Source organism: Protopterus annectens, chromosome 3.part0 (genome assembly GCF_019279795.1).
Source record: "Protopterus annectens isolate FY-2018-M chromosome 3.part0, PAN1.0, whole genome shotgun sequence".
In the NCBI taxonomy this organism is placed as follows: Eukaryota; Metazoa; Chordata; order Ceratodontiformes; family Protopteridae; genus Protopterus; species Protopterus annectens.
This window is the reverse complement of record NC_056731.1, coordinates 99,572,648-99,593,814: the sequence shown is the minus strand read 5'-3', so window position 1 is coordinate 99,593,814 and position 21,167 is coordinate 99,572,648. Positions and strand designations below refer to the sequence as shown.

Sequence of the window (21,167 nt, the reverse complement as noted above, 5' to 3'; positions counted from 1 at the left end):
ATATTTTTTTGCTGACACCGCACATGCTGTAGATTGGTGCAGCAAATCAAATTATTGTTTATCTGTCATACAAGAGGTAAAGTTTAGGTGTGCTTTGCTAGCGATGATAGCAAGAGGAAACAATGCCTCTAACTCCTCATACTAACTGCATTTTTCCATAATTTTGAACTTAATAAGTGAACAAGTCATGACTGAACTCCCTGTAGTTTTTAGTCTTCTACAAAGTTTGTTGCTACCCACAATGGAAAAAAAAAAAGAAAGAAAAAGAAAGTAAGCAATTTTCTTTTTAAATTGTGAAATGTGTTATACTGTCTGTTAGACATCTGCAGTAAAAGTATCTGTCTAGGGTGCATGGCTAGATGGGTATGCACTTTTTTATCTGCAACATTTGTGTCAGAAGACATTGTTATCACCAGGATACCACATACATATTTCTACCTCAAAAACATTTTGATTTTGTTTTCATTATAAACATACACAAATAAACATATAACAAATACAATAAAACAATAACAAAACTATTTACAATATTTGCATTCATCCATGGTAAACAATCATGTTATCCATGAGACATTATCGATATTTGTTCAAAAGGTTTTCCACTTTTTGCCATGCTGTTTTTATGAGTAATGTTATGAGTTCTATAACAAATGGTTTGCAGTTCTTTTTTGCAAACAACTTTTGCTAAATTAATAAAATCTTTAAACATCAAATCTTGTTTGCTTTTCCAGTTAAAAGTAATAACTTTTCTGGCAATTGCAAGAATTGACCAGAGTAACTGAATCTGAGATTTAAGTATTACATTAGGTATAGGAACATTTAATAGGATTAGTGAGTTAAAAATATGACAGTTATCAGACCATAAAGCATTTACAAAATATCTGAAGTCTTTCTGGTATTGAACAACTTTTCTACATTCAATGAACATGTGAACCCAGTTGGCCTCTAGTAATTCATCACATTTCCATTTACTTTCACTGCTTTTGAGTATACGATTTATTTTTTGTCAAGCATAGAAACTCCTATTCATAAATTTCCATGTATACATTCTCCAATATAATGAAGAAGAGGTACCATACATAGAATTCAATAACAATTTTTTGGATTTATCAGCTATGTGTTCTCCATTAATCTTTACAGAGTAATTCCAAAAATCTGAGTCAAACTTTAGAGTGTCTTCTCCTAGTATCGTCTGGATAGGTGAGATACTTAATTTTTGATTATCCATCTTTTCAAGACACCTAATAAAAAGCTGAATAAAACTAGGTATAGATTCAGTAGCTAGGTTGATTGATACTCTCATTTTGTTTTCTATAAACTGCCATAATGAGTGTATAAACACCAACTGTCTTGACTATTATCAAAACTAAATAAAAGACAGTTTAGTGGTTTAATACTCTTATTTCCAATAAACTGATGCCAGAATATCAAGTTATTTTCCTTTAATGTTTGCATTGCATTGCTGTTGAAAGAATCTAAGCAATCAGGGGAGTATACTATCGGGAATATAAGAAATAGAAATTGTTTAATGTTGTAACTGCAATCAGTTATATTTTTAAAGTTATTAAATATTTGATTAATGCCATAAGAAAAATGATCAAACTTCTTATTAAACAAAATTCACGTAAAAGCCAATGAACTCTTTTTCCATATTGTTCCTTAAATTGATTGTCTATAGTTCTGACATCAGTTATATGAATCTCATGTATTATTTTTCCAACCAGATATACAGGTAGGATGTGAGCCAATGTAATATTATCTTAATTATAACTGATTTGGAATAAAGATCTAAACTAGGGAATGCTACCCCATTACTGTTCCAAGCTCTAATGTGCTATTTGTATGCAATCCTAGGTTTTAAGGGGAATCAGAAAAATTTAAGTTGCATGGAATCTAATTTTTTAAATAAGTTTTTGGGAGGAGGTAGTATCAATGACTGTATATAAAACAAAATTTTAGGTACAAGTATCATTTTAATTAAAGAGAGCCTACCCTCCATTGTGAAGGACATTTTATTCCATCTTTTGATTAGTTCACTAATGGTGGTTATTAAATTATTGTAGTTTAGTTTAAAACAGACTCTTTCCATGTACTCTTTAGACTGACACACAAATATTCTAAGACATCATTGTCCCAATTAAACAGGCTATTCTCTCTTAGCTTATTGTTGATCTTTTTGTTAATTAGTAATGTTTTGGATTTATTATGATTAAATTTAAGCCCTGAAATTCTTTTAAACTCACTTAAGGTATTTATAACATCATGCAAAGAACCATCAATATTACCCAACATTAACAACGTATCATCAGCAAATAATTGTATCTTAGGGCAAAAGTCCTTATTAATCTGAAAGCCTTTTATAGTTTGCTTGTTTCTGATATATGTAGCAAAAGGTTCCATTGAAAGAGCAAACAATAGGTTTGACAAGTGGAGTACCACAGGGTTCAGTCCTGGGTCCTATCCTGTTTGGTATCTACTTTTCTGAAGTACAGGCTAACACAGAAAGTCTTTGGCTAATGAAGTTCTCAGATGACTGCAAACTAGGAGCCATAATTTAAACTCCTAATGATGTGGACATCCTACAAAAAGGCCTCTCTGAGACAGATGACTGGTGTCAAAGCCATGGCCTCAAGCTCAATGCCAAAAAGTGCAGTGTCATCCCCTTTGGTAAAAACTCTGTACCCATGAGCTACCACATAGGTGGTAGTCTACTTAACACTGAAAGTGTGATAAGAGACCTTGGGACACAGGTAGACAGTAGTCTCTCCTTTGATAATCACATCGCCACAGTAGTCAGGAAATCCTTCTACATGGCACACCTCATCACAAAAGGTTTCTTATCCAGAAAAAAAGAGGTAATTGTTCCCCTCTACTTGTCACTCATTAGACCCATTATAGAGTACAACACCCCATTTGGTATGTACCTCACAAGACATCTACAACAACTGGAAAGGCCACAGAAATACCTCACAAAGAGGATTACTGGCCTCAAAGAAATGCCATACACAGATGGTCTCAAAAAACACCAGCTTTACTCCATCACATATCGCCTACTCAGAGACAATTTCTGCCTAACATACAAGGCTATGTCAAATCCAGAGCTGTTGGACATGCTCCACTTAAAGAAATCCCAATCCCTCTGAACTACATGCTCTAGGGACCTAAACCTTGACACCACAATAAACAGAACATACTGGAGGGATTCCTGTCCAGAGACTTCTCATACTCTGGAGCAAACTACCTGTCTATTTCAAACAAAGCTCCTCATTAGCACTCTTCAAGAAAAATCTTAATGATTGGATTTGAAATAAGAAATTCACCCCGGGATCATCTCTGTGGCTCTGCTCGACAGGGGCACAGGAAAATAATTTTCTTGGGTGGCGAAAGCCAGGGTACCTTTTTGGCTAGGCTTATATAGGCTCTAGGGCCAATAGCCTAGTACCTACCTATGAACCTATGTATAATGGTGACAAAGGACAACCATGCCTAATTCCCTTGAGGATTTCTAGTGGTGAGGATGGACATGATCTGGTTTTCACATAAGCTTGTGATCCACTACAAATTTTCATTAATAAGTTGACAAAATCAGAGGAGAATTCAAAATCAATCGGAATTCTTTGTAGATAAGACCAACTAATAGAACCAAAAGCCTTCTCTATGTCTAGGCTGATAATAATTAGTTGTTTTTTGTATTTGCATGCTATATCTATTAATGATAGTAATTCAATAAAGTTATCTTGCACTTTTCTATGAAGAATGAACCTTGTCTGATCATTATGTATTAGATTAGGTAATATTTTCTTTATACTATTAGCTAATATTGTCTTATATACTTGGATATGTAAATACTTGTAATCAGTGTTTAGTAATGAGATTGGCCTATATGAATCACAAGATTTGGGGTCCTTACTTTGTTTTAATATGGGGAGATAACTGAGTATTTCCATGATAGGGGTGTTATACATTTTTGCTTAACCATAGTAAAGGCACTTGTCATTTTTTTATTATATATTCAGGAAAATTGTATATAGTTCAGAAATTATTCCATACAGTCCTGGAGCTTTATTATCTTTTAATTTTTTTTATTTGCTCTTTCACTTCTGTTAGTGTTATTTCTTTATTTAATATGTTATTTTGTTGCACTGACACCTTATATATTATATTTTCCTGAATAAAAGTATTTATTACATTATCTGTCTACAGATGTGGTGTGTTATTATTTATATCTTTATAGTAGTTTTTGAACACTTCTAATATGCCCATTAAGTTAGATGTACTCTTAACTGAACCATCACTAAAGATTTTGATGGTTTATTTTTTTTTGGATCTTACTGCTATTTTATTTAGATATTTGGGATTTACAGCATAAGATTGTAATTTCAATTTTCCAGGTTTATGGCTACCTTATGTTCAAAACTTCTATTTTTGATTTAACTTAGTAATTTTGTTATTTGCTACTTTGTTATTTGGTTTTGCATCCATTTTTATCTTGTCTATTTTTTTGTAAGTCTAAAAGTTCTTTGTCCCACTCTCTTCTTTTTAAGGTACCAAAATTGTATTTATATTTTATATATATATATATATATATATATATATATATATATATATATATATATATATATATAAACTTTAAAGGTGCCCCATAGTATAGTATCAGTCACTTTACCTTTATCATTTGTTTCTATAAACATGTCTATTTCTTTCATTATCCGTTCTCTAAAGTCTTTTAACTTAGTTATGTAAGCAGAAATTCTGTGTAGAAATCTTAAATTATCTGTATGCATAGTTAATGTAAAGTTTATAGCATTATGTACCGAAAGTGGACAAGTCATTATAGATAGGTCACTTATTTTAGAGTACATATTATTTGATATAAAGACCTTATCAATGTTTGTTTGTGTACCAAACCAATATGAATAGTGAGTATAAAATAAGGAATAATGTTATCTTAGGCCATGTATATCTTTAAGATTCATCTGATTTGTAAAGTTGTTTAACTTGTTGGCTTTAGATGTTAGTTTTATTTTACCATTTTAGAAGTATCATTACCTGATAAGAGGCAGTTAAAATCACCTGTTGCTATAATTTCCCCTTTTGCATTTAAAGTAATCAGGTCCATATATTTGTCGACATATTTAGTACTCATCCCTGTTATCCAGTATGTATTAATCAAAGTATAATACTTCCTATTGATTTCCAAAATAACCAGGCTTAGCATCCCATCTGTATCTGAACTTCTATCTATAATTCTTGGCATAGTATAAGTATTTTTCCATAGAATAAGAGTGCCCCTTCTCTTAGTCTTAAAACATGAATCAGCCAGAATATTATAGCCACTGACTGAGTATTTTTGTAGATCTCTTTTTAATAGATGGGTTTCCTGTAAAGAGATGATCTGGGCTTTATGCATTTTGATAAATTTAAGCAAACCAGATCTTCTGACATTATTGTTCAAACCATTAATGTTTAATGATGAACATTTATAAGCCATTGACTATAGTGTATATGTTAATACTAACTGAAAGATCTTTCTTCCATGTTGACTTGAAATCTACTGAAAACATACTTATCATGGATGCATAATGTGTATTAAGCACTACATTCAAAAACCCAAAACTATCTACAAACACATACATGAAACATAAAGTTTCTGGTTTAGTTAAAAACTTAACTAAACCATCTATCCACCACTTTTCCAATACCAAAGACACAAATTATCCATCTCTGCTTAGAATATAGTATAAAAATGAAAAAGCAAAGCATTATGAAAGCAACTAAAGAAATCTGAATCCATGAAATATACATTAGAATGACAGTGTCCAATATATCTGAAGTTATATGAATATGTCACATATAATAATAGCACCTCTAAAACGTAGATAGGTCAGAAATACACATCAGATCAAAGTATGACTACATATTAGAAGCTGAAGATTAAGAAGATTGTCAATATTTTCAAGACTTTTCAAAAAACATCTGATGATTTAACCATTGTGTCAGTCATCTAACATTTTTCAAGTAAGGATCTGTTGAATATATATATATATATATATATATATATATATATATATATATATAAACATTTATTACAACAAAACTATTATATTTTGCAATTATACACATATTACTCATAAGTATTAACAATATTTATGTTGGAGACAGAGAGAAAAAAGGGGGGCCTCACAACCCTCTGTTTTGTTACTAAAGGTTTAGTCATGTAACATAAGTCTGATGGTAATATGCATAATGAGTTTTCTAATGCACTTCCTACTTTACTTGATGTAATTTAGTTGCTAATAGTGTCATTGAATCTGCAGAATGTGTGTATCTATAGGAGAACACAGGCACTTTTAAAGGAGTTAAACACTTTGATCACAACTAATTATTTACCATTTAAAGAATAACAGAATTATAAGAGAAAATAATTCTAACTACAACCATTTAACAAGTTCAAAAGGTCAAATAATGTCATCACTGTTGTTTCCTCAAACTGCAGCTTCATAAACTTGTAAAAAAGTATCTAATTAGGCTCATGCATAAAAGAAGCTGTCTCTAGTGAAGAAAAAAACATTTTCGGAGGGAAATTCAGATCTTTAAGCTTTTAGAGATTACGGAAAGCAAAAAAAAAAAAAAAAAAAAACTCAAGCTGCCTTGTCATTGTATGTCATGAATCTCCTCAATGAGAACAGTCACACAGACCACCAGTTTCCCCAAAAAACACCAACATCATGAAAAAATTAATCCTTTCATATAAAAACAGCTGTTTAGAAGTAACAACAGCAGGCTCAAATCAAAAATCATATTATAACATTTCAATCATTTACGCACCAGTTAACCAAACCAGAGAGAGAGAAAAAAGAAAGGAGCCTAGTATATATATATATTTATATATAAAACTTATATTTAGCGATCTTTAAAACACTATTAATATACTGTATTAATGTTTATATATATATCTAAACAAAGAGTCTAAAACATCTAGTTAGAAACGCTAATCAGAAACACCTTGTTACCCTACCACTGACCCACTAGAAAAAATGCACTTTGATATTAAGGCAAATTATGCTATTACTTAAGAATTAGAAGACATACATCATTTGTAATTATGTAAAAGGGAAAAGTATGTAAAGTACTTAGAATAGGGAAAAGAGAGCAAAGGAAAATTAGTAACAAAAAAGAATAGGAAGGAAGAAGAGACAGAGAGAAAGAGAGAGAATGCAATTTAAATACTCAGTACTATATGTAATTAGAAGAAGTAGATATAGAAAGTAAAAGATAAAGTTAACAATAAAGATGATTAACATTACCTTACAGCATAGAGACTTTCCAGAATCAAATATATTATGATTCATAAAACAAAGCATTTAAAATTAGAAAGAATTTATTCATTTGTCCTTTAGTTTCTTAGTTTTGTTTGCTCCTTCCTTCACAGACCATCCATTTTTTGTTGCCTGTCTCTTCAAACTTTGGGATGACCATTCCATTTCTTCTCTGTTCTTTTGGATAAATTTTACAGCTTCTTGTAAGGAATCAAAGATCTTTGCTCCTTCTGGCAAGATGATTTTTATTCTTGCAGGAAAAAGAATTTGAGCTTCAATATTGGCTTTTTTCAAGGACTTAATTTGAGGAATACACTTCTTTCTTCTGGATATGACTGCAGTGGTATATTCATTGTCAAAACAACTAACGTTTTCACCCATCTTGATAGGGGAATTAGTCCAAGCTGATTTCAGCACTAAGTCCTTGTATTGCGAGGAAAGAAATCTAACTATTATAGACCTGGGGTTAGATGAACTCAGAGATGAAGCTGGATTTGCCAGGGACCAATGGGCTCTCTCAATTCCAAAAGAGAGGGATTCAGGCATGTTTAGTGCTGATGAAAGCAATTTATTGAGGAAATGAATCATGTTAGCACCCTCCACTTTCTCAAGAATTCCATATATTATCATGTTATTCCTCCTTGATCTACTTTAAAGGTCTTCCAGTTTCTCAATCAGCCTAGTGTTTTGTTTCAGACTAAATTCATTGTGATGGTCATTTTCTGTCATTCTAGTATCTAGGTCAGTTATTGTTTCCTCTAAGGCAAGAATCTGTTCAGAGTGTTTTTTTTTACTATTCCATTTAGAAGTTCCAGTTGTTTACTGCGCTCTCATTTGATAATATCCATTTTGTTTTCAAATTTGTCCATTTTTAATGACAGTTCTTGGATGTTTGTCATTATAAGATGTAGTTCTTTCTTCAATGCACTCTCTTGGTGCGGGTTCTTCAAGTTGCTAATGTTAAGATTTCCAGTAGAAAACTTCTTGACTGGAATACTTAAAAAATTCTCTTGACTATGTATTAATTTTAAGAAAACTGAAGTGTCTATGTTAATCTAATGCTTAGTATACTTTTTGTTAGATTTTTCTAAAAATTAAAGTATATTTCCTGTCAGGATATTAAAATCTAAGCAGAGCTATGGATTTCTGCTGCAATCAAACTGGCATCTTGGCCATGACCCCCCCCCCACATACATATTTCTGACTGATATGCTTTAGATGTAAAAGTCTGTACATCATTCCATCTGATAGCTGTTTTAGCTTGAATAAGTAAAGTTGCTTTTAGTTTTCTAAAGTCCTAAATGTATCTATTTTATAGGTTGGTAGCAGAAGAAATGTGATAGAGCACTATACCTGCAAGAAAGGAAATGAGCTAAGATTAAACAGTTTGCAGTGTGCCAAGATAAAAATAGGAAGGACCTGAGATGATGTGGGACTCATTGAGCTTTGGAGAGTGTGAACAGTGATGTTCTTTTTGATGAAACTGCACAGAAAATATGCAGAGATTATTGCAGGTGGTTCACAGAGATTTTGTTTTCTTTGAGGAATTTTTGATGACAGATAAATCACACTCCAATTGTGAGAGCAGAACTCCTTTGCATGTGGCAAGTTTTCTTGGTGGGGAATGAAAGTAAGATACTTTCTTGTCCCAGAACAGGAGACTATTACTATAATGATTGACTGGTGACTCTGTCTATTGTTTATTGTTTATTGTTTATTGTCATGAGGGGGAGATGGTATAATACGAGGGATCTTTAGCTATCCTTCGAGTGATACTAAACTGCATGGCCTTTATTTTCTGTTTAACTTCAGAATCTTGTTTATTAGTGGCAGAATCATGTTTATCAGTGGGACCAATGTCATATCTGTCCTTACCTGCTAGTCAACACCAATGTACCACAAGGCTTGGTCCCCTCCTCTTTAACATTTTCACCAACACCCTCCATATTTTACCAGAACAAGCCACCCTAATTTAATACACACATGATTCCACTCTCATTTGCACATCTGTCAACATGGTACACCTGCAAAAAATTACTTAGGAAGCTTTAAAAGCCACTGAAAAATGACTTCACAACTCATAAGTCACAGTCAACCCAAAAAAGACCAAACTGCTATGTTTTCCCCAAATCCTTCTCTCATGAAAAAATAAAATGTAAAGTTCTGTATCTTGGTAATACAAACACTGAAGTCAATTCAAATAGCAAACTATTAGGGGTGATAGAGGATGATAATCGTACTTTTGACCTGTATATACAAAATTGTATAAGAACAACTCATCAGAAACTACGGTTGCTTTACAGAGCCCAAACTTTCTCATTGACACAACTAAAACTCCACTTTATTTTATTTTTTTTATTTTACATTTGTTAACTGGGGGTGTCTGACTGAGCTGAAAAGGCCCTTTTTCAGCAGTGGCCCGGGGAGAAAAGCTCCACACAGAAAAATTACAGATACATTTAGATATTAAGACATGATCAGCATACACAGAAATTACAATATACATGTTTTTACAGTGGTATGCAGCACATCAACAGTTACAGTGGAGAGAACAAACAAGAAAATATTAATTTAAAAATAAATAATAAATTTGTGGTGTGCAGCTGAAATTTGGAACCTAGGTAGAATGCATACATAGTACACAGGTACAGTACATACATTGTACATTAGCCAGTGTTTGTGAGTAAGAGTGAAAACTATTATCAACTACTCTAGGTTTAGTATGTGTACTTTATACGCTTTCACTAGCCTGGGGACTAGTCATGGTACTGCCAACTTTGCTTGAGATGTTGCCTAATGAGGTTTTTAAAAGAGGCTTTGGATGATGTGTTTTGTATGCTAGTGGGGAGAGAGTTCCACTTCTTAACCACTGAACTACTATATAGTGTGCCTCCAAAGCTATTGTAGCTGCTGGTGACTTCTATTTGTAGTTTGCTTGATGATCTAAGAGGCCTTTTGGCTGAGTGATGTTTACTTGGTGTTTGAGGGCAGGACACTTATTGGGGAGGTAATAGATAGAATGACAGAGGCAGAGCTGATTGTAGGTTAGAAAGTTGGGCAATTGCCCCTACTTATCTCCTCCCGACTCTTCTTTATGGCACTCCCATCCTTACTAACCTCCAGGCTCCACAAAAATTAAAAACTGAACAATGCTAGAACAAAGTTGTTAAATTTGCAGCACATAGCCCTTTCAGAACCCACCACTGTATAGCACTGAAAAGCCTAAATTGGTTAGAACTGTCATATCAAATAACAGATACACAACTTCTTACCTACTATAAAATTATCCAGCATCCATCTGCCTTCCCAGCACTAAACAACATGCTACACAACTATGTTCCCTGTCGGTCATTGCAATCCAGTGACCAAAAACTCATGTCTGTCTACAAACCAAGCAAATTTGCTGGGCATTGTCTGTACTCATACAAGGTTGCTGAGGCCTAGAATGCCTTGCCTGTATCCATCAGGTCTATATTCTCCCTCCCATCTTTCAAAGCCATTCTGAAAGACTTCCTAGCTAAAATCTGGCTCTGTTCTTGTTCAAAATAAAGTTACACTATATCCCTAAATGTGAACAAGTACCTTTTCATTCCTTATACTTCCTTACTCTCCCTTTTTCACTCACTTCCTTGCTATTATCTAAGTCTGTTACCTGACATTCTCTCTAAATATACCATAAGGCTGTTTTTCCCTCACTTCATATTGCAAATCCCATTTGTATTAGACTAACTTACTTTTAATTTCTCTACAAACTGTCTAAAATTTCTCTAAATATTAAATGATTGTTATATACCATGTATTGAGTCTTAACCAATGTTTTTATATTATGTCTATTATTTAAACTGCAGATGTTTTTGTTTTATTTTTTAAGATTGTATAATTGTTGTTCTTAAAATGTTTTGTAATAATTTGAAGCTTTTTTCGTGGGCCTCTGCGGAAAATGGGCTTCTGCCCAGTTGGACATTCCTGGTAATCAAATGTCAATCAATCAATCAATCAATACATAAATAAGTAAAATCAGTCATGACTGCTGAGAAATACCCCTTTCTGGACACATTCATACTGTCTCTTTAGAGTTTATTAAACACTGAGCTGTTTTCCAATGCCTGCAATGCCTGAATTTGTATCATAAGCTGGTAACAATTGTTGAATTTTGACAGTTAATTAATTACTATTGTAATATCTTTCCTGCTTCTATCAAAGCTGGTCAGTTCTTTCTCCTGCTATTGCTGTTAAATGCTGTTCATCTGTGATGCTTCTAAGGAAACAGAGTGCTTTATCTGCAGTAAGTAAAATGACAGTGGACCACCAATGAAATAGCACTTGCAATGCAATATTTTACACTGCTGTGCCCCAAAGAGGTTTTTTTTTGCATATCATAATTCCTGACCTTGTATTTTCCCCTTACTTGCTATTACTTTATAATTTCCTTTTATTTCTGTTGTGGTGAATTTTTTATAAGATGCAGTATGCTTTACATTTGTCTTTTGTTTTATTTAACTTTCGAGATATCTTTATGGATTTGGTAGTCAAAGTGGTTTCCTTTAGCAGACATGCTACACAATTAATGTTTTATAGGGCACTGAGGTCTTCATATCATTTATTTATTTTGTTTTAAAGCATCACCTAAATTTTGCACAAGTTTTGTAATCCGCTGCAATGCTTGTGTGTGTGTGTGTGTGTGTGTGTGTGCATGTGTGCGTGTGTGTGTGTGTGTGTGTGTGTGTGTGTGTGTGTGTGTGTGTGTGTGCATGTGTGTGTGTAAGTATGTGCATGTGTGTGTGTGTGTGTGTGTGTGTGTGTGTGTGTGTGTGTGTGTGTGTGTGTGTATGTGTGTGTGTGTGTGTGTGTGTGTGTGTGTGTGTGTGTGTGTGTGTGTGTGTGTGTGTGTGTATGTGTGTGTGTGTGTGTGTGTGTGTGTGTGTGTGTGTGTGTGTGTGTGTGTGTGTGTGTGTGTGTGTGGTTGCAGTTTTGTTTATCCAAATAACATTACTTTTAATTTCATATGGATGTTAACCACTTTCAGTATTTTTTCTCATACCCTTATTTGTTTTTTCTCACTTTCTGTGCAGTTGCTCCTCATACAAACAACACTATATAATGTTACTGTTTGGGATAAAAAGCACGCATTACATTTTTGAATATTTATTTGCCACATCTCATACTATATATATATATATATTATATATTATGTTAGGGTGCGGGTGAGGTGAGTGTGCGATAGTGACGGACCTTAGGGTTAGGGTTTGGGTTAAGGTAAGTGGATAGTTAGTGGTGTGTGTATAGTTCAGTGTAGGGTTAGGTGTAAGATTTTAGGTGCATGTGTGTGGATTGCTATTTGTTTGGTGTGATTGTGTTGTGTGTATGTGTTTTGGAACAGCAAATTTTTTCCCTAGGAAAAAATTTGCTGTTCTGTATGTTCGATGTTTTCAGCTTTTGCTGAATCGGGTTCGATATTAGAACATTCGAAGTTTTGAAACTTCGGTGTTCTAATATAAACCCCAAAAAACTAATTGCAAATATAAATCAACAGGTTATGTTTGTGTTTGCCAAAAATGAAACAAAAAAGAACTTTTATATGTGAGGCTTGCCCCACACACAACTCCTCCTGTTATTGGAGCTCACAAAACCTCATAGACTGTTATTAGAGATCACAAAACCTCATAGAAAGGGGAAAAAAAACAGAATTATTTAACAGTTAATTTGCTGAAGTTCAATCATTACATAGTTTGAACATGTATAAAACTAATGAATATTTCCAACATCTGAGCACCAGACAAAATTCATGTGATGATAAATCATATAACACACACACACACACACACACACACACACACACACACACACACACACACACACACACACACATCTATCTATCTATCTATCTATCTATCTATCTATCTATCTATCTATCTATCTATCTATCTATCATTATCATCAACCCCCTTTTTCCCATTTTCTACGTGGGGTTGGGGTGTCATGTTAACTGTTGCCATCTGTCTCGATTCAATGCCATACTCTTGCCTTCTTCAACACTCATGTCTGACTGTTGCAGATCTTCTCTCACACAATCCATCCACTTCTTTGCTGGATGCCCTCATTTCCTCTTACCTTTTTCCTGTCTGTCTCAAATCTTCTTCTCCAGATTGTCTTCTGCTTTTCTGCACATGTGTCTGAACCACTGTAGTCTGCTTTCTTTGATCATTTCTGCAATTGGAGCTACTTTGTTATTTACTCTTATGTCCTTATTTCTTCATCTGTCCCACAGTGTGAATCCTTCCACCCTTCTCAGGCACTTCATTTGCATCACCTCTATCCTTTTCATCTGCTTTACCTTTACTGCCCATGTTTCTGCACCATACAGTAGCACTGGTCACACCACTGTTTTGTACACCTTTTCACCAATTTTCTGCTATTACCATTGTCTTATCTGTACTTAGTTTCTGTACTCTGTCATATCTGTACTTATCTGTACTCAGTCATAAGGCACTGTTGCAGTAAAATGCTAATGTGTTATAATGATTTATGCTATATGTAAAGATATGTGAAGATTTTACTAACATAGTTTAGGGTTTCCTCGGTTAGTCTAATGTTGTTTAAGCTACACAGCTGCTTCTGACTGACTCTGAAATCAATCTCTCTCTCTATCCCTCCCAGGTCTTCCCCATGCACAGCGTGAGGCAGAAAAGAACTTCGCCCTTTTCGAGCGACTACTCTACTATTGCCCACAACCTGTAAAACAAAACAGGTCATTATCTTGTCATTTTAGTATAGACTTTAAAGTACAGTATTATTTAAGGGTCCTCAGCAGTAGCACAAATCTCCCTAGGCTTACCCAAACAAAAAATCCAAGCTTGTTTGCATATACTCCACTTAAACTACAGAACACACTCTAAAACTAAGGCAAACAGCTATAAAATTTTAAAAACAAGCTCCCAAAGCAAATTGAACCTGATGTTTGTTTAGACAAGATTACTCACCTGCAAGTTAATTATTCAGGAGTTACATCTTGAAACCCGGGCTCTAGTGGCTTAGTGTAAACCCCGCTCCGCGAGCACTCGCTTCGTGCTTGCTCCGCCTCCCGCCTTGCCCCTATTTCCACCGCCCCAGTACTCGTACTTTTATAACCTCAAAGCACTCCCCCTACTGTCCACTAACTTCCTGTACCTCACTACCGTCCTCTAAGATCAAACGGAATATGACACCACCCAGGAAGCTTATCATACTAACTCTTTTTCCCCTCCTACTTGTCCCTTACTTAGCTACCCTATATGAAACCTGGTCTTACATAGGCTTCCACCACCCAGGCTACCAAACCAACCCCTCCCCCATAATTAACAACAGAGGCCATGACTCACCTCCCTACTCACCCACCTTGTTAGAACTCAAACGCTATGTAATTATCAAACCTACCAATATTAGGCCAATTGATAAACATTACTACACATTTCTACTCAAAGCCCTCAAATTCATTACCACTCTGAATCACAGACAAGCCACAGATGGTGATATCCACCCCAACCCTGGCCCTTCCCCTCCACTCAATTCTAATTCCACCCTATCCTCCCCTCCACTTCTCAATCTAAACTCTAGACCCTTTAACTCTCTTCTGACATGTCATCTAAACATCAGAAGTGTAAACAATAAGATTCACAACCTACATGCCCTTTTAGCTACTTGTTCCCCAGACCTACTATGTCTCACAGAAACCTGGCTTAAACCAAGTACGAAAGGCACACAGATAATCTCACCAGGGTATGATATACTAAGAGCAGACCGAATAACTTGTAAAGGTGGCGGTGTAGCCATACTCTACAAAAATACATTACAAATCTCCCTTGCCTCTCCACAACCCTCCTAACAAACAATGCCGAAATTCTACTTGTAAAACTTCAACCAAACAAACATAAAAGCATAAATATAGCATGTATTTACATCCCCCCAGGCAACAATAATAACAAAACCTTAGAGGACTTTCTCCACTGGTTAACTCAAACTCACCCCCAGGAATTCATAGTGTTAGGTGACTTCAACATCAATTGGAATTCCTTCTCATCTAGCTCCCCATCTAGCAGCATAAATCTACATGGCTTTTCTCAGCTCATATCCACTCCTACCAGACTAGGTAAACCCCAAAACAAAGACAGCATCCTGGACTGGATCCTTACTAATAAAGATCCTGACCAGTACTCAGCAGGTACTCACCCAGAGGACATGAGTGATCACTTACTCACATATGTTATCAAATTCAAGAAAATCACCCCCTTCTTACAACCATAAAAAAATCAGGAACAATAATAAATTCAACACCTCCATTTTTCAAACTGAACTTAAAGCCCACAACTGGACAATACTCAAGTCTCTTCCTCTTGAAGAGGCAGTTATCTACTTCAACACCACCTTCCTCAAGATTCTAGATTCCCATGCTCCAATACAGTCCATTAGAACTAAAACCAAAACCGCACCATGGCTCTCTAAGGAAACAAAATCCAAAATCCTATCTAGAAACAAGATGTGGGTCACATGGCGTACCTCCAAAGACCCACACTCCCACCAAACCTTCCGGCAACTTAGAAATGAAACTAAAAGAATGATCTTAAATGATAAAAAAAAACTTCTTCCTCCACCTCCAACACAAACACCTTAATAATCAACAAAAATTCTGGGCAGGCTTAAACAAGCTCCTGCACCCAGGCCAGGCAACCACCCCCACTCCAACAACTTGCAAACAACAGTGCCCTGTAAACATTGCTAACACATTCAATAGTTTCTTCACAGAAACTATAAAATCCCTGGCCACACAATTCAAACAAACAACCAGCCCACTCCACTACCCATGCCAGCAGAATACTACAACTACATCAGATCATCTATTTACCTTCGATCCAATACCCATATCCTCTATAACATCTCTTCTTAAAAAACTAAAACCCACTAAGCTAGCAGCTGACCTTCTCCCAGCTGAGTTTCTGCGAAAAGCAGCTGAGGCCATTTCCTATCCCGTCTCCATAATCATAAACCGTACCTTGTCAGAAGCCTTCATCCCCTCCATATGGAAAATGTCCCACATTATTCCTCTCCATAAAGGTGGTAGCTCACTAGAGCTAACTAACTACAGACCTATAGCTATAATCTCACCGCTGGCCAAAATTATGGAAAAGTGTGTCCACAAACAAGTGATGGAACACCTCACCAAAAATAAAATTCTAGCCAAGTCCCAACATGGCTTCAGGCCAAATCTCAGTACCACATCAGCCCTACTATCCTTTTCTAATACCATCAATAACTTCAGAAACAATAATAAACTATCATCTGCTCTTTTCTTAGACCTCTCCAAGGCCTTTGATATGGTGAACCACATTCAACTCCTCCATACATTAAAAAAACTATCACTCAGCAATTCCACGCTGAAATGGTTCCAATCCTACCTGTCCAATAGGCAACAGGCTGTTCTATGGCAGGACAAATTATCCACATGCCTACCTGTTACACTTGGAATTCCCCAAGGATCTATTCTTGGCCCTCTTCTCTTCACCATCTTTGTTAATGACCTGCCCACAATCACCCCCATGCCACATGCATTCAATATGCAGATGATTCGACTATCATCAGCACTGCCTCCAACCTGACAGACCTCACTGCTTCAACCCAAGACACCTTCAACCTAATAGAAAAATGGTTCTCAAGTCATCAACTAGTTCTCAACCCCAACAAAACAAAACTACTTACTTTCTCACCCACTAACAAGACTCTCCCCCACCTTCTCTATTACATCCTCCAATGGAATCACTATATCATCAGAAGCTCACACAAAGCTATTAGGTGTTACCATTGATAACTCCCTTAAATTTGACACCCATTTCAATCTTACCATCAAAACTGTCAATAAAAGCTTGGCTCTCTCTATAAAGTAAAACACTTTCTCACTCCTCACGCTAAAATTATAATTGCCAGCACACACCTACTATCAACTCTTTTCTATGCCTCCCCCCTCTTTACAAACCTAAACAAGACAACCCTTAACAAACTTGCTTCTTGTTACAATCACATAGCTAGATTTGCCACAAATTCCACCTTTAGAACTCACCACTGCACTAACTTGAAGCAACTAGGGTGGTTAGAGTTTTCCAGCCAACTCCATTTCAACCAACTCAAAACGGCTCACCAGATACTGTATCACCCAGAGAAAACACCAGCTCTGAAAAACATCATTCACCTCTATATTAACCTGCAATCTTTACGCTCCTCCAATAAGATCTTAGCTCAAACTACCAAAGCCAATAATTTTGCTGGGGATTCTCTATTCTCAAACTTTGTAGGCAAAATGTGGAACTCCCTACCGACCATGCTCACCTCAGAACCTTCACTCCTACAATTCAAAAAAAAGCTTAAACCCCATCTCAATACTCTCTGGCAATGTCCCTGTTCCAAACTTGATTAACCACTATCATTTACCCTTCTCTTACCTCACTATCCCTAACCGCTTTTTAACAAGGTGCCGAGCCTTTGTAATTGACCTATGTTTTTTTTTTTATATGCTGCTGTTATTTTTTTCCCAAGATGTGATGTATCTCTATATTGTATTTAGAACTCAACTATCTTCCTTTTTTGCATTAACAATGTTCATATGTCTGTTATGTACCTGGAGCTTTTCTCCCCGGGCCTCTGCTGAAAATGGACATGTATCCAGTCGGACTCTCCCGGTTAACAAATGTAAAATAAATAAATAAATAAATAAATAAATAAATAAAATAGTTTCATCACACGTGCCTTCACTTTTGCATTCCACTCCCTATCCTTTGCGGAAGTTCTTGCTCAGAGTCTGCCTGTAATGCCACATCATCTGCATACAGCAACTTTGCAGTCCTTCAGCAGTATGAACACAACTGGCCACAGAGCTGAACTCTGGTGCACAACCACTCCCACTAGGAACCCTTCTTGTGAGACTGAACACTGTTCGTACTTGAGTCATTGGATCCTTGTTCATAGTCTGCAGTAATTCTACCAATGTTTCTGGGACTTCAAACCACCACAGTAATGCTAAAATTGGCTTTCTTGGGACCTTGTCTTATGCTTTCTCCAAATGCAGGAATGTTGTACTCTTACCTCATCTATAGCTTCTTCTCAGCTATCATTCTCACTACAAACATTGGATCAGTTGTGCTGCATCCTGGTCTGGATCTGAACTGCTCATCCCCCATCTTACTTTCTACTACTCTGCATATCTGCTTATCAATCATCCTCTCCTGAACTTTCATGCAGTGTGACAGGAGTTTGATACTGCTGAACTGCCCACAGCTGTGGATGTCCCCTTTGATCTTGTATACTGGCACAAGTATGCTTATTCTCCAGTCATCTGGAATACATCTTTGTCTTTACACTTTTCTGAATACCCTCAGGAGCCATTTCTTCCCTAATTCACTCAGCATCTTTATCACATCTGTTGTGACCTCATCTGAGCCTGCTGCTCTCCCTGACTTCATTTTCCTTATTGCTATTCTTACTTCTTCTAGGGTGGGCTTCTCTTCTTCCCTCATCATAGACTCTGTCTGGGGCAGTACAGCTTTTGTAGGGTTTTTCTTTTATTACCTTGTACAGGTTAGTTTGCCTCTTAGCTATTTAGTGTCCTTTATTAAATAAATTTGTGGTCTTGTAGAACACAGTGTCATTCTGAATGGTGGCTTACACTCCAAAGGAATCCTGCCATATATACACTGCACAAACACTTTGTTTTACCTTTCCAAAGTTATCAGTATGATGTCGGAGTTGTATCACTCCTTCTCAGCAGGAAATGGCTTGATGGCTCCAGTACCTGTGCCCAGTCAACACATTAATTCACAGATGAGAGACACAGGCATCCTTAGTCTCAGTGTGAGAGCCTTTTTGCCCATTTGTTTATACTAAAGAAGCCTAATCAACCAATTTGTTCCTCCTGAGGTAAGTCAGGAGATAGGGAGTATGCCTGATAATTATTCCAGTGGAGTGACCTACCCACGGAGATCTCCACTCAGTAGCTTCCTTGAGCTCCATAATGCTGCCCAACCTTAGGAAGGATTATCTCATGGTTTGCTCAGTGCTGTGCACCACTTCACAATGGGCACTCCCAATAGGGCCACTGGGTGTCATCTAAGTTGAAAGAATGAATCCCACCCTGCTCCCACTATAGGCAAGACAGCAGTGGACACTCACTCTCATTCTCCATGTCCTGTCCTTTCTGGCTCTCATGCTGCTAATCAAACATGTGTCATACACAGAAAAGTTAGGTCTTCATCCTACTGTGCTAATGGGGCAGGTGTTACCAATGTTGCCTGATTATCTCTTTTACATTTTTGGCCTAACTGGAGCCATAAATAACCAGAGATTGCACTAAGAACTTGTTCTGTACTGCTAGCTCTCTCAACAGGAACTTAAGTGAAACCTCATGTGGAGTACTATTTGCTGTTCTGGAGACCAGGCTCTGTAACATGGAAAGCATACTCCGTTCATGGGTAGGAGGCAATAAAAGATCTACAACAGAGGTTATATGAACAGAGAGAGAGAGAGTCAGGAAGATCCCAAAGGAATATTTGTTCCATATAAGAGAAGTTCATAAAAGATTGGATATGAGCATTTCAAGGCCCTATCCCTGTATTCTGTCTCCTACAGGCTTTTGAGCAGAGACCTATGCCTGGCATACAGGGCATTGTCAGACCCCACCTTGATGGAACTCCTGCATATCAACAAAACAAAACAAGCATCACCAGACTTACCCATTCTAAAGAATTAAACCTTGCCTTGCAATATAAATTTGACCTGCTGGAGAGATAGGTATGTATCCCAGAGATTACCCTGTCTATGGAACAGTCTCCCCATCCATTTGAAGCAGAGTTCCTCCCTAACCCAATTCAAGTGCAACTTGTACAATTGAGTGGGAAACCAGAGATTCATCCCTGGTTTGGCACCTATGTCTCTAATGGACACAGGTAACCTGTAAATTGTTCATTTTCTAGGCCCATGCTTACACTTATCAAGGGTATCAGAACTTATCAGAGATTTGAGATGCATGGCTAGGCCTAAAAAGGCCCTTGTGGTCATTAGCCTAGTAAACACCTATTAACCTAGTTTAGTAGCTTTAAGGAACAGAGTCAATAAAAACACCATATGTCAAAGAAAAGTGTATCATCAAGAAGGCCTATGCACTATGAAGAATAAACAATGTTCAGTTTAGTGCACTACACTGAGACCAAACATAGTAAAACAAGTTAACACCCAGCAATGAGACCTTTTAGCTTCTCTACCTTTCCTCTTGTTCTAATTATACCCCTAGTTAGAACCTTCACTGAAGTGCTAATGCATGTGGTGAACACCTATCAGCTATCCAGATTTTCACTCTCCAGATTGCTGCCTGATATTTTTTATCTCTTCCTCATATAAGGTGTAGTTTTCTGTCAAATTATTGAGGATTAAATTCGCTAAATAATGTAAGATGAGCTTCAGACTTCATATTCTTCAGAAAATGCATGCTAATGCAAAACCTACTATTCTCGCAATTGTTTTAAGTTTTTAAGAGCAATATTTAAAAATTGTCACTGTTTTGGGGACTTTTTCTTCCTATTATTTTTGGCATTGTCCAGATTTCGTGTGCTAAGATGTTAAGAGTTATAACATTTGCTTAAGAAAAGATATTTCTTACCTGAGCTTGCTGCTTTATTTGCATGTCTAGTAGTTGAAGCTGTTAACTCAGTTTCTGGTCCTTCATCTGAAAATAGAAACACAAATTATTACATCCTTGCATTTCTGTGAAAAAAAGTATACCCATTCAGATCCATAGATTCATAGATTGACCCAGGGGGCCTTTCTAAGCCTAGC

General features: G+C 36.2%; 1 protein-coding gene across 1 annotated transcript in view; it reads right to left on the bottom strand.

Moving 5' to 3' along the window:
* LOC122796770 (CMRF35-like molecule 9) overlaps window positions 1–21,167 on the bottom strand; it is a 456,752-nt gene that overhangs the window by 304,270 nt on the left and 131,315 nt on the right. Inside the window, exon 6 of the mRNA XM_044065499.1 lies at window positions 20,992–21,057. Coding sequence (XP_043921434.1) covers window positions 20,992–21,057 — 66 coding nt within the window. The remainder of the gene's footprint in view (window positions 1–20,991; window positions 21,058–21,167) is intronic.